Source organism: Xyrauchen texanus, chromosome 27 (assembly GCF_025860055.1).
Source record: "Xyrauchen texanus isolate HMW12.3.18 chromosome 27, RBS_HiC_50CHRs, whole genome shotgun sequence".
Taxonomy (NCBI): Eukaryota; Metazoa; Chordata; class Actinopteri; order Cypriniformes; family Catostomidae; genus Xyrauchen; species Xyrauchen texanus.
This window is the reverse complement of record NC_068302.1, coordinates 19,504,186-19,517,620: the sequence shown is the minus strand read 5'-3', so window position 1 is coordinate 19,517,620 and position 13,435 is coordinate 19,504,186. Positions and strand designations below refer to the sequence as shown.

Sequence of the window (13,435 nt, the reverse complement as noted above, 5' to 3'; positions counted from 1 at the left end):
ATCAGTATAATCAAACACAGCTGGACTCAATTGAAGGTGTAGAACCATCTCAAGGATGATCAGAAGAAATGGACAGCACCTGAGTTAAATATATGAGTGTCACAGCAAAGGGTCTGAATACTTAGGACCATGTGATATTTCAGTTTTTCTTTTTAATAAATGTGCAAAAATGTCAACAATTCTGTGTTTTTCTGTCAATATGGGGTGCTGTGTGTACAATAATGAGGAAAAAAAATGAACTTAAATGATTTTAGCAAATGGCTGCAATATAACAAAGAGTGAAAAATTTAAGGGGTCTGAATACTTTCCGTACCCACTGTATATATATATATATATATATATATATATATATATATATATATACACATTTCTGATTTTAAATTCATAACACATTTAAACTCTCTTGCTGAGATCTCGCCCTTTCTGGAACTACTGCACTTAAAGTGATAGCTCACACAAATATGAAAAGTCTTTCATGCCTTTCTTTCTTTTGTGGAACAGAAGGACAGCCTCATTCATAGTATACTGGTTTGGAACAACATGAGGGTGAGTAAATGACAGAATTTTTAGACTAAATATCTTTTTAAAAATACTTTCAGCCTTATCCGCTTTGTAGCCTACAGCAGAGAAAACCCAATCCCAATAAAAACATTTGCAGAATTCCAAGAAAACAGCAATGGAATTTCTGTCCCATGTTTCCCCATTATGCAACTTTGGTTAGCAGCAGTGAAAAAGGTAGAACGTGACCTCAACTAATGACTTTCTACTCCCTGCAGAGGGACAGATTGCCCAAGAGCTCTGGGGTGAGGTACCCCATTGGCATTGCTGGCATGGCAGGGAGGAGTTTGTTTGGGCTCTGCGCGCAGACTGCAGGTTGTGGGGCAGAAGGATTCAGGAGCAGACTGTGCTGGGCATCCACCTCCTGTACTACAGTATAGTCTGAAACTGTTGGAGCTTCAGGTAAAAGATACAGTGTTTGGGACTCACTGGGAGAAGCCAGGTACTCCCCATTCCAGCCGAGGTTCCCCTCAACAGCCTGAGATGGAAATACTTGGTATCCTTGCTCAGGACCAGGGCTGGAGGGCACATCAGCAGCTGAGGTGTAAGCTCCATTGGAAACAAGCTGGGACTGTATCTTCTCCTCTTTCTCTTTCTTCTTCTCTGAGATGTTCAGTTGTCCGGGCGAGAGCACCACTCTTCCGCCAGATGTGAAATCACTTACTTGGGCGTAAAAGTCCATGTTAACCCAGCTTGGTGCAGTGGGTTGTGTTTGAATGGGTGTCTCCACCCCTTCAGATGTTTGCTGAAGACTAGGGGTGGATGAACTGCTCCTAGTAACCAGAGGATGGTGCTCCCCCCGACCTGAATGGCCAGGCAGTAGGGACGCTGTGAGCAAGTCCTCAGGGTCTGGGATTTCCGGGTCATAGCAGCTGGAGCGACCTGAATCGTCGTCACTTTTGAGGATGTGAGAGGAGCCTGAGTGGGACAGGCCTAGAAGATGTTTTGTATCAGAACTCTCTGTTTTCTCTGCAGGGTCATCCATGTCTAGTTGGATGAACTCCACCCATGGATCTTCATGGTACGTGCCAGGCTTGTACATATCCTGGCAGCTCAGCAAGGAGTTTAGCTGGTCAAGCTTTCCATTCTGTCAGTAAAGAAGAGAATATATGGGATTATTATTTAGGTCTAACAATAAAGCTGCAGTGTGTATTTTGTGCACCATTAGCAGCATCAAAGAGCATTGCAAAATATAATTACTGTTTTTAAATCACTTTTCCAAACACTTCCCATGTATACCATTGTTCGGCAAACAGACAATCTCGTGCCAAAATCACAGCCATGGTTGAATTTATGTAGCTGTGTCAAACCATTCAAACAAACAGAGTAGTGTTGAAAGTGCCACAGGGATACAGTTTACATTTTTTAGGAAAACAAAACTATAAATTACTGTCTCTGCATATTAAAGGAAATTCTCTCATCATTTACTTACACCCAAGCAATACCAGATGTGTTTGACCTTCTTCCTTGTGCTGAAAACAAACAAATATTTTTGGAAGAATATTTCAGCACTGTAGGTCCATACAATGCAAGTGAATGGTGGCCAGAAATTTGAAGGTCCAAAAAACACATTAAGGTAGCATAAAAGTAATCCATACTCTCCAGTGGTTGAATCTATATCTTCAGAAACAATGATAGGTTTGGGTGAGAAACAGATAAATATTTAAGTAATTTTTTCCTATAAATTCTCCTACCTTCACAGTAGGTGGGGATATGCATGAAGAATGCAAATTGGCTAAAACAAAATGTGAAGAATGTGCAAATGAATGTAAAAGTGGAGATTAATAGTAAAAAGGACTTAAATATTGATCTGTTTCTCAATCACACCTATTATATCGCTTATGAACAAATGGATTAAACCACTGGAGTCCTATAGATTACGTTTATGCTGCCTTTATGTGTTTTTTGGAGCTACAAAGTTCCACAATTCTCTTGCATTGTATGGACCAACAGAGCTGAGATATTCTGCAAAAAATCTTTGTTTGTGTTCAGCAGAAGAAAGAACGTCAAACACATCTGGGATCGCATGAGGATCAGTTAATGATGAGAGAATTTTCATTTTTGGGTGAACTATCCCTTTAAGCTGGGATAGGAGAAACAAATTATATAGCAGCTTTGAAAATCTCCAACAATTTCAAAATAATTTTCTGGTAAAACATAGTGAGAAAAATATGCATAAACATGCAAACATGCAAAAGCATTTCTACATTTCCATGTGGGCATAGGTATGTTTGTTTTGGATTATTCTTAGGTTTAATTGTTTAATTAAACGGTGTGTGCTGTGCTCTAAAAATGGAGTATGAGGGTTTAATTAACAAGTTTCGATGCTTCTGGAGGTAGAAAATTATGGAAGCACACCCACAATATGTCAACAACTATGACCATGGATCTCACTCTGAAACAATTCATGCCTTTGCTGCTGTGCACAGGAGCTCACAGTCTTTCAGTCTATTTTTATAATGCAGAGCTTTTAATTGTGCTTATGTAAGACTATGCATTATGTATTCATTCATGAAGGTACCTCTCATTGTTTTGCCGACAATGTTTGTAATGAGTTTTCTCATGTGCTACAGGCAAGGTTTAATAGTTTTGTCATTCACTCAAAACTGTTTCTATTCATATTAATAAACAAAATGTAGCATTATACAATGTCCATACTACACCTATTATTTAATTATAATTAATTACAATGGCAATAGCATTAGCAATGTATAATTACAACAAGACCCACAAAATGACAAATTAAAATTACCTTTAGCAACTCTGGGTCAATGCCCTTAATTTTAGGTGCAGGAATAGGAGGTAAAAAGATCACCATCAACCTGTAGAAAAAAATCAGCAAATTGTATTAAATAAATTGTATTAAGTGTGTGTGTGTGTGTGTGTGTGTGTGTATTTGTCTATCTTTCCAGTGGTTCTGTTGTTAGTGCAGGGCTTATCATATTATGGACAACCCCCAATTTTTATGTAAGGAATAATTGACAAGCCACTGATCGTTGAATTATCGAAAAAATAATGCACAACGAGGTGGTAATGCGGTTACGACGCACACCTCGGGTGTGCATTATGTAAGGAATAATTCACTCCCGACCATTGAATGGTGTGCACTATTTTTTCAATAATTCAATGGGCCGGGATCAATTATTTCGCTTATGTCACGGTTAACACACCTTAATACATCGTTTAGGGTTTTATCTCAAGACATTTTCTAGTTCTCTTACGAGAGGTTCTCTCGTATTGCGTAAGCTAGCTTACGCTACGGGAAAGATTAATCTTTTCTGAGATATTGAAGCCAAAAAATTATCCTTAATTTTTGTAAAACAGTTAAAGGATGGGAAAGGAGGAGGCGAGAACCGGCTTGACGATATAAATCATAGTTTAATGGAAAACTTAAAAGACAACACAAACACACATGACGGACATGTCCGCTAACGATCGCTCTCTCCCGCACAGCCCTCTGCAGTCGACCCTTAAACCTCACGGAGGCATAATTAGCCTAATACGGGACCGGGTGTGTAGGATCACGACCCGGCCCCGCCCTCCGCCCTGCCACAATTTTGTATCATTTGTCAACGCAGTGCAGCAACTGCAGACCTTGAGCGGGCTAGCTAGCGAGCTCATTGGTTGCTCTGCGGCAACTGCTGCAGCCTATAGACGAACTTGCGTGAACTCGCGCCCAATGAGAGGCGCCCGCGTGCTCACTGTCCCAAAGCCCGCCAGAATGGGCGTGGCTAGGGTGCATATAAGCGCAGTTCGTAGGCTGGAACCCTGATTTTCATCTCTTCAGCGAAGCTCTTCGCATCTCTGAAACTGCAAGCAGCGTCGCCGTTCGAGGGGCATCAAGCAAGCTTGGACAGCGCTCGAAGAAGCCGGCGCCGCCACCTTCAGCCATCCTGCGAGCTACGCCATTCGGCGACGTATCCTTTTAAAGCAAACTAGTTCCTCAGTGAACTTCACAAAAGAGCACGAGCGTCTTTTTAAAGATGCCTCGCACCTGCGGTTCATGCCGCACCCCTCTCAGCGCCGGAGACCGCCACATCATCTGCGCTCTCTGCCTGGGACTGGGGCATGCAGAGCTCGCCTTCGCTGACGGCGGAGGCGACCTCTGCGAGGAGCTTCGATGTCGACCCTGCGGGCTCGACTTCGGCGCTCAGGACCGAAGCCGCCACGCCGCCTTCTGTTTCGCCGCGCCGGAAGAAGTGCCGCTCCCAAAGGCTGCCGGAACCGGGTTTAGAAGCGACTGTCTCGCCGGAGCCTCTCCCTCGAGCATCGCGTTCACCCTACCCGCCCCCCCGGGACGCGCAGTTGCCGCCTCGGAGAGCGAGGCGGAGGACAAGGGCTGCTGTTCCATCATGGCTTCGGACAGTGAGGAGTGGTCACAAGCCTCCTCATCGGCCCAGGAATCCAGCAGGACCCGCGCCGGAGTCGAAGGGGAACTGATACGCCTCCTCACACAGGCCGTCGACCGCCTCGGGCTTGAGTGGTCACCGCCCCTGAGCAGGCTCCCAACAGACTTGGCGGCTGCTTTCTTCAAAGCCGTCACCGCATGGCGCCAGCGGCCGGCCGCTCCTTCCTGCCGGAACTCCACGCCGAGCTCTCTAAATCGTGGAGCAGCGCCTCTCTCGGCCAGGATTCGATCCCACGTCTCCACCTCTCGTCAGTGGGCGGCGCCGCCGAGAAGGGCTACTCTTCCATCCCCCGGTCGAGGATTCGGTAGCAGCACACCTTTGCCCGCCCTCCGCGAGATGGCGGTCTAAGCCAGTGCTCCCGTCTAAGGCCTGCAGAACTACTTCCGCCTGTGTTGGCCGCGCCTATTCCGCGCCGGCCAAGCCGCATCTGCTCTGCATTCCATGGCCGTCTTGCAGATCCGCCAAGCGGACCTTCTTCGGGAATGGGATGAGAAAGGCAGGCACCCAGAGGCTGTTACAGATCTAAGGAGCGCGACGGACCTTGCCCTTCGCGCCACCAAAGCTGCAGCTCAAGCCCTAGGGAAGTGCATGGCCTCGCTGACTGTAACCGAGACACCTGTGGCTAACGCTAGCCGACATGGGAGAAGCTGAGCGATCCACGTTCCTCAACGCGCCGCTCTCTCCGTCCGGTCTCTTCGGTTCCACGGTAAGTGGCATTGTTGACCGTTTTTCGGAAGTCCAGAAAGCCACCCAAGCCATGAATCTCTTCCTACCTCGCCGCGCTAGCTCCTCTGCAGGCCGCCCACGTAACCAGCCTCCTGCACGAGCATCTTCACAGCGCCCAGCTCAAAGCCAGTCTTCCCAGCGTCGACAGGGCGGCCGCCCCAGATCGCGCTCAGACAGCCGCCGCAGACCGCCGCCCCCCCGCGGGCCTTGGCCTAAGATTGCGCTGAAACCTGAACAACCAAAGTCCTCCTAGCTTTGTTGAAAAAAACGACGGCTCAGTTCCGCCGCGGCCGGACCACCGTCAAAGCTTAGCCCCTGTCAGTCCCCTTCTCTCAGGCTACTACAGTGGTGAATTCAGCAGCCAACAAGCCGGTGTTACTACCCGCTTGCCTGCACTCAAACGCCATTTTCACGGCGACACAAAAAGATCTTGTAAAGAGCAAACATGTCTTATGTGTAGAAAATGTGCCCACAATCCAGTGTTCACCCCTATACACAAGCATTACACTTCCCGTGTCCCTATCAGAGAGCAAACATGTCTTATGTGTAGAAAATGTGCCCACAATCCAGTGTTCACCCCTACACACAAGCATTACACTTCCCGTGTTCCTATCAGAGCACACTCACATAAAGCGGACACAGCCCGCTCGAGTGTTAGAGTCAATAAACTCGCCCACGAGCCCATCGCTGGCGTCCCTCTCTGCCCGCTCTGTCACACGGCCAGCAAACACCTCTCTATGTGTAAGTCCCGTGCCCGTGACTATGCTCGCGCATCACTTAACAGATGTGACTCTTTCCCCATTCATCTCAATCGGAAGTCACTCACAGAACAGCATGTCCCTGCTGTCTGCGAGCAGTCATGCATAAGCACAATAAGCGCTCACACATTCTGTTCAGCCCGCTGTGTACGGCAATCAGGGCGACTCGGCCATTCAACCTCTAGCGTTACGCTTCAAAGCGTGGGAAGCTATCCCAGGGATATGCAAATGGGTGTTAAGCACAATAAAACAGGGCTATTTGCTACAGTTCGATCGCCGCCCTCCCGCTTCAGGGCGGCTCGAAACTACTGTGAACACGGAAGCAGCCTGCATGCTTCGTTCAGAAATAACAAACCTTCTGTGCAAAAGGGCCATAGAGAGTGCCGCCTTCACTGAGCGAGTCGGGGTTTTACAGCCGTTATTTTCTTGTCCCCAAGAAAGACGGCGGCCTCAGACCAATATTAGATCTCAGGGTTTTGAACAAGGTGCTTGCAAAAGACCGTTCAAAATGCTTACAATCAGGAAACTCCTCGCGCATGATGCGCCAGGGGACTGGTTTATTTCTCTCGATCTGAAAGATGCCTATTTTCAGATTCAGATAAATCCCGTCACAGGCCATTCTTGAGATTCAGCCTCGGCGGTAAGGTTTATCAATACACCATCCTTCCGTTCAGCCTGTCCTTAGCACCCGTACTTTCACGAAGTGCATGGATCGCGGCTTCGCACCCCTCGCGGAGTCAGGGCTTGCGAATTCTGAACTATTTGGACGATTGGCTGATTTTGGCACAGTCACATACGGAGCTTCTGTCTCACAGGACAGTTCTCCTCAGTCATCTGAACAGTCTGGGTCTTGCAGTCAATTGGACCAAGAGCTCACTACAGCCCAGTCAGGCAATTTCCTTCCTTGGAATAGAACTAGACTCTGTTGCGATGACGGCTCGCTTATCTACTAGCCGCGTCTTTTCAGATGAACAGCCTCACGCCTCTGAAAACATTTCAGAGAGTGTTAGGTTACATGGCCTCACCCGCAGCAGTACTTCAGCTGGGTTTACTGTGCATGCGCCCGCTTCAGCATTGGCTAAACACCACGCGTCTGCGCCGGGCGTGGGCCATGAGCCGCCAGCCGATCAGAGTGACTCAGACCTGTATATCAGCTCTGCAGCCTTGGGCGGTGGCGAATGGTATCAGCGGGGAGTGACAATGGGAGCTGTATCTCGCCGAAAAGTCATCTCGACAGGCAGCGTCCAACACGGGTTGGGCGCGGTCTCGCGAGGGCTCGCCGGTTTTCGGCCTATGGTCAGTTCAGGAAAAGCTCCTTCACATAAATTGTCTGGAAATGATAGCGGTCGAGTACGCGCTCGTGCGCTTCCTCCCGGTCATTCAGGGTCACCACGTCCTGGTCCGTTCAGACAACAGATCTGTGGTATCCTATCTAAACCGTCAGGGCGGTGTCAGATCCAGGAACCTCTTCCATCTGACAAAACGCATACTAAGTTGGTCCCAGGGCCACCTGCGCTCGCTGAGGGCGACGCACGTGCCAGGCCATCTGAACGACGGCCCAGACAGACTGTCCAGCGACAATGTTCCCCCAGGGGAATGGTTCTGCACGCTCAAACAGTCCAGAAATTATGGCAAATATTCGGCAGAGCAGAGATAGACCTCTTCGCGTCAGAAGAGAACTCTCACTGCCCAGTATTTTTTTCGTGAAACGCGTCACTCGGTGCTCCTCATAGCCCCGCGCTGGGAGAATCAGACATGGTTCCTGGAGCTTACGCAGCTGTCACTGACAGCCCCGTGGCCCATCCCAGTGAGAGCAGATCTCCTCTCTCAAGCTCACAGCACGATCTGGCATCCCCACCCAGAGCGCTGGGCGCTGCACGCGTGGGTGATCAACGACTACCCGTCGCTTTGCCAGAAGGAGTAATGAACACTATCATACACGCTAGAGCCCCTTCCACGAGAAGGCTCTATGCGTCCAAATGGTCGGTGTTTTCAAAATGGTGCACCGACAGAGACCTGGACCCACGGACATGTGAGGTGTCATCACTGCTCGTGTTTTTACAAGAGCTGTTGGATAAGGGCAGATCCCCATCCACGCTCAAAGTGTACGTGGCGGCCATCGCGGCGTTCGCCGAACCCCTGCACGGCCAGTCACGGGGAAAAAATGAGCTGGTCATCCGCTTCCTCAGGGGAGCTAGAAGGATGAACCCCCGCGCCCCATCGGTTCCTATCTGGGATCTTTCTGTAGTTCTCGAGCTATGAAAGCCCCCTTTCGAACCGCTTGAATCCGTGGATTTGAAATACCTTTCACTCAAAACCGTTTTCTGACTGCCCTGTCATCAGTTAAACGTGTGGGAGACCTTCACGCGCTGTCTGTCAGCGCTGCGTGTATGGAGTTTGGACCAAGTGACTCCAAGGTCATTTTAAAGCCTAGACACGGCTATGTCCCCAAGGTGATCGGTACTCCTTTCAGAGCACAGATTATTTCCCTATCGGCTCTTCCAGCATCCGATAGCGAACGCGACACAAACCTCCTTTGCCCAGTCAGAGCACTGAGATTGTATACTGCGCGCTCCGCCTCTTTCAGACGCGCTGAGCAGCTTTTCGTTCCGTTCGGAGGGCACACCAAGGGTCTCGCCACCTCGAAACAGACACTGTCTAGATGGATATTGGACGCTATTGCTGCCGCGTACGCGTCGAAAGACCTGCCATGCCCGTTAGGCATTAGGGCTCACTCCACCAGAGGCATGGCCTCCTCGTGGGCATGGTCCAGCGGGATTTCCATTCAGGACATATGTGTGGCAGCGGGCTGGGCTTCCCCCTCCACCTTTGTCAGATTTTACAATCTGGAAGTGCCCGCTCTGCAGGCAAAACTACTAGCGGTTTAATACGCTACAGCTCCCCTGGTGAGCTGCACTAATGGGACACATTCCACACAGACCGGCACCGCCGCTCTGTTTTTCCTTCCCACTATGTGCTTATGTATCACGCACACACTGACCCGCACTCTTGCCGGCCAAATATTATTTCCCCACTCACAAGGGCTCCCCGGGTCCCCCACCCCCTGGGGCTCATGCAGTGGATGCTTGGCGCCGCGGCGTTGACAATGGGTTCCGTGGCGTAAGCTAGCTTACGCATATACTGAGAGAACCTCTCGTAAGAGAACGTCTCGGTTACCTACGTAACCTCGGTTCTCTCTAGATGAGGAGCGAGTATTGCGTAGCTGGTCGTGCTTCACGCCCACGGCGATTTTCAGCTTCATTCAATGAAAACCAGGGTTCCAGCCTCACGAACTGCACTTATATGCACCCTAGCCACGGCCATTCTGGCGGGCTTTGGGACAGTGAGCCGGGCACCTCTCATTGGAGCGAGTTCACGCAAGTTCGTCTATAGGCTGCAGCAGTTGCCGCAGAGCAACCAATGAGCTCGCTAGCTAGCCCGCTCAAGGTCTGCAGTTGCTGCACTGCGTTAACAAATGATACAAAATTAAGGATAATTTTTTGGCTTCAATATCTCAGAAAAGATGAATCTTTCCCGTAGCATAAGCTAGCTTATGCAATACTCGTTCCCTCATCTAGAGAATACCGAGGTTACGTAGGTAACCGAGACGTTTTCGTCCCTAAAACACTCTTGTGAGTGGAACTATTTCTTCCACCAAGGATTCAGCATCTTGCTTTGAAACAGTCCCAGCCTTCATTGCTAATTCGAAAACGTCACTTTAGAACTAGCAACGGAGGATTGTGAGGCTTGCGCTGCTTAACTTGAGGATTTACTCGAGAAATAAGGTAGTGCATTTGTGCATGTGAGTTTGTTTTAAGGGATTAAGAGAGAGAAACTCATAAACTGAGATCGCTTCTGGGAATACCTTTTTTCGTTGCATCTCTCTTCAGAAGTATCATCGCTTCAAAATCAGCAAGATGTAAGTTCATGCACTTCTCAGCAGCAGCGAGTGTCAGCATTTTTGTATATAGCTTCTCCGATGTAAACCATAACAACTGTCAACCCTACTGAGAAGCAGGTGTGAGCTGATATGACGGCTCTGTTTTTCGCTCAAGAGTAAGTGTGTGCATAATTCGTATAGTGTATGTGTATCCATGTGTGTGAGAGCTTAAGAGAGGTGGTGGGGAGAGCACGAGGGTGTTTCCCACAGATATTTCAGATAATATAGAAACCACAGGCGGACTGGCCATCGTTCAACAGACCCGTGGTATAATACCTACCTACTAACAATTAGGGGTTGTCAATAATATCATGAAAATTTGCATAATTGTTGCACAAAATGAAAATAATGCACAAATGTACAACAATAAAATAGGTTAATTTGATAACTTATTAAAATTATATAGTTTCTTTTGTCTTTTGATTTTTTCTTTTGCTGGAATATGAGCTAGACATTTCATTGTGAGATTCATCTTTGAAAGAATAGTTCACCCAAAAATAATTCAGTGATTATTAACTCATGTAAAGGTCATTCCAAACACGTATGATTTTGCTTCCTCTGTGGGTAACACTTTACAATAAGATTGTATTCAAAAACGTTAGTTAACTACACTAGTTAAAATGACCTAATAATGAACAATACTTATATAGTACTTATTAATCTGGGTTAATGTTTATTTTAACCAGGGGTTGCGTTATTCAAAGATCCTGGGAAAATCTGAAGATGGCACCATTGTGTGTGGCTTGCCGTCTGTCACTGTCATTGCTGTGTGTGTTTTTGCTGTTTGTCTTGCTTTTTGCTCGGGATGTCGATTCCCTGCTGGTGTATGATCGCCAAACACTACTGGATTTGCGATTTTCTGCTGAAAATGTAGTAAAATTGGATAATGGTGGACGTGAAACCTTGCCCCCGCTCCTGGCGAGGTTCCCGGCTCACCTCTGGCACGCCCCGGCTCCACCTTCTGAGCGCCGAAGAAAGCGCACCCGCCGGGGAAATCGTAGTGGCCGGCTGGTGAGGTTGAAGGCCCGTCTTGCATGGTGTTCTAGGCCTTTTTGGACTGAGTTTGGAGTCGTGACTAGCCTCGTTATTCCTCGACGCCGCTGGACCCTGTCGGCGCCTGGCTGATACCTGTCGCCGGCCCGAAGAGGTGTTCCAGCCCCGCTGCCCCTGCTCTCCTCGTCTCCGCTGGCGCGGAGTCAATCACAGCAACTTGCGGTCTCTGTGTCGGGTTTCACGAACATCCAGCGCCGCGGATCCGCCGGTTCATGCTAGGTTTGGGCTGGTAAATGCTAGATCTCTATCAAATAAGACTTTTGTCTTAAAGGATTTTTTCACGTCCCGAGGACTGGATTTCCTCTGTGTTACTGAGACATGGCTGAGTGATGGTGAGTCCAGCGCTTTCACAGAATTTTTACACCATGATTGCTGCTACCTTAACTCCCCACGAAAATCTGGCCGAGGAGGAGGAATAGTGACTGTATATAAGAGTCATTATAAATGTAAGCAGATATTGCTGTCATCCGCTTTCAGCAGCTTTGAGCTGAGTTTATTTGAGATTGGTCGCTCTCACACAGTGTTGTGTGTTGTGGTCTATCAGCCCCCAAGTACAATAAGGACTTTTTAAATGATTTTTCTGATTTTCTGGCTGAAATCATGCCTAAATATGATCGTGTTCTTATTGTTGGGGATTTTAATGTTCATGTGTGTTGTCCTGATAAGCCAATGACAAAGGGGTTTCTAAACCTCATTGATTCTTTTAATCTTGTGCAATCTGTGTCTGGACCCACACAAGAACATGGACACACACTTGATCTTGTTTTATCATATGGTTTGCCTGTTCTTAATCTAGAGATATGTGACGCAGTGTTTTCTGACCATATGCCGGTATTATTTGAGACTGCCCTTGCCTGTCATACATTTAAACCTCGCGCTGCTGCAAGGCGCTGTCGCATGATTAACCCTTCCACTGCTGCTCAGTTCTCGGCTGCTTTCAGTCAGAACACCATCACCCCTGAGTCTGTATTGCACACAGAAGAGTTTAGCTCATGGTTTCACTCCACCTGCCAAACTGTTTTAGACACTGTGGCTCCATTAAAATCCAGGCAGCCAAAAACTAAATCTGAGCCCTGGTTAAATGACATAACTCATGCTGCCAGACGTGAGTGCCGTAGAGCTGAGCGCAAGTGGAAGAAGGACAAACTGCAGGTGTCTCTTCAAATGTTAAGGGATTGCTGGCGTCATTTCCAGGAAACTGTGAAAGATGCCAAAAGAAAACATTTCACAGATATTATTCTGGCAAATAGTCGCAAGCCTCGTGTTTTGTTTAACACCATTGACTCACTTTTAAATGCACCACAGAATGCTTGTATGGAGGCATCCCCTGCTATGTGTGAAAATTTCCTTTGCTTTTTTATTGATAAGGTCACTTCTATTAGGTCTCAAATTGCGCCTTCAGCTTCAGACCCTTCAATCTCTGTCCCTTGCTCGGTTGTTTTTGATCATTTTGAGCCGGTGACTTTTTCTTTTTTAGAGGAGGTAGTTGGTCACTTGAAGCCCTCGGGTTCTCCAAATGATGCTGTTCACCCTCGACTATTTAAGGAGGTTTTCCCCACTGTAGGACCATCTGTGGCTGCAGTTATAAACAGTAGTCTGACCTCGGGTGTGGTCCCTGAAATTTTGAAACATGCAGTGGTTCAACCTCTGATTAAAAAACCTGCTCAGGATCCGTCAGTTCTTGCTAATTTCAGGCCTATTTCCAAAATGCCCTTCCTTTCAAAAAATCCTGGAGAAGATTGTGCACAGTCAATTATTGGTCTTTTTGGAAGAACATAATATACTAGAGGTTTTCCAGTCCGGCTTTAAAACCTTGCACAGCACCGAAACCGCTCTTTTAAGAGTTTTTAATGATATCTTTTTAACGACTGACTCTGGCGACTGTGTTATCCTTGTGCTTTTGGATCTAACTGCTGCATTTGACACAGTGGATCATGAGATATTGATTTCACGCTTAAGGCAGTGGGTGGGCATCAGTGGCATGGCACTGG

The 13,435-nt window shown here is 47.7% G+C and overlaps 1 protein-coding gene across 1 annotated transcript in view; it reads right to left on the bottom strand.

Moving 5' to 3' along the window:
* Window positions 1–445: 445 nt before the first annotated feature.
* Window positions 446–13,435, bottom strand: part of LOC127620780 (growth hormone receptor-like) — an 80,114-nt gene continuing 67,124 nt past the window's right edge. Inside the window, exons 8-9 of the mRNA XM_052094013.1 lie at window positions 3,311–3,380; window positions 446–1,645 (exon numbers count right to left, since the gene is read on the bottom strand). Coding sequence (XP_051949973.1) covers window positions 764–1,645; window positions 3,311–3,380 — 952 coding nt within the window. The 3' untranslated portion in view covers window positions 446–763. The remainder of the gene's footprint in view (window positions 1,646–3,310; window positions 3,381–13,435) is intronic.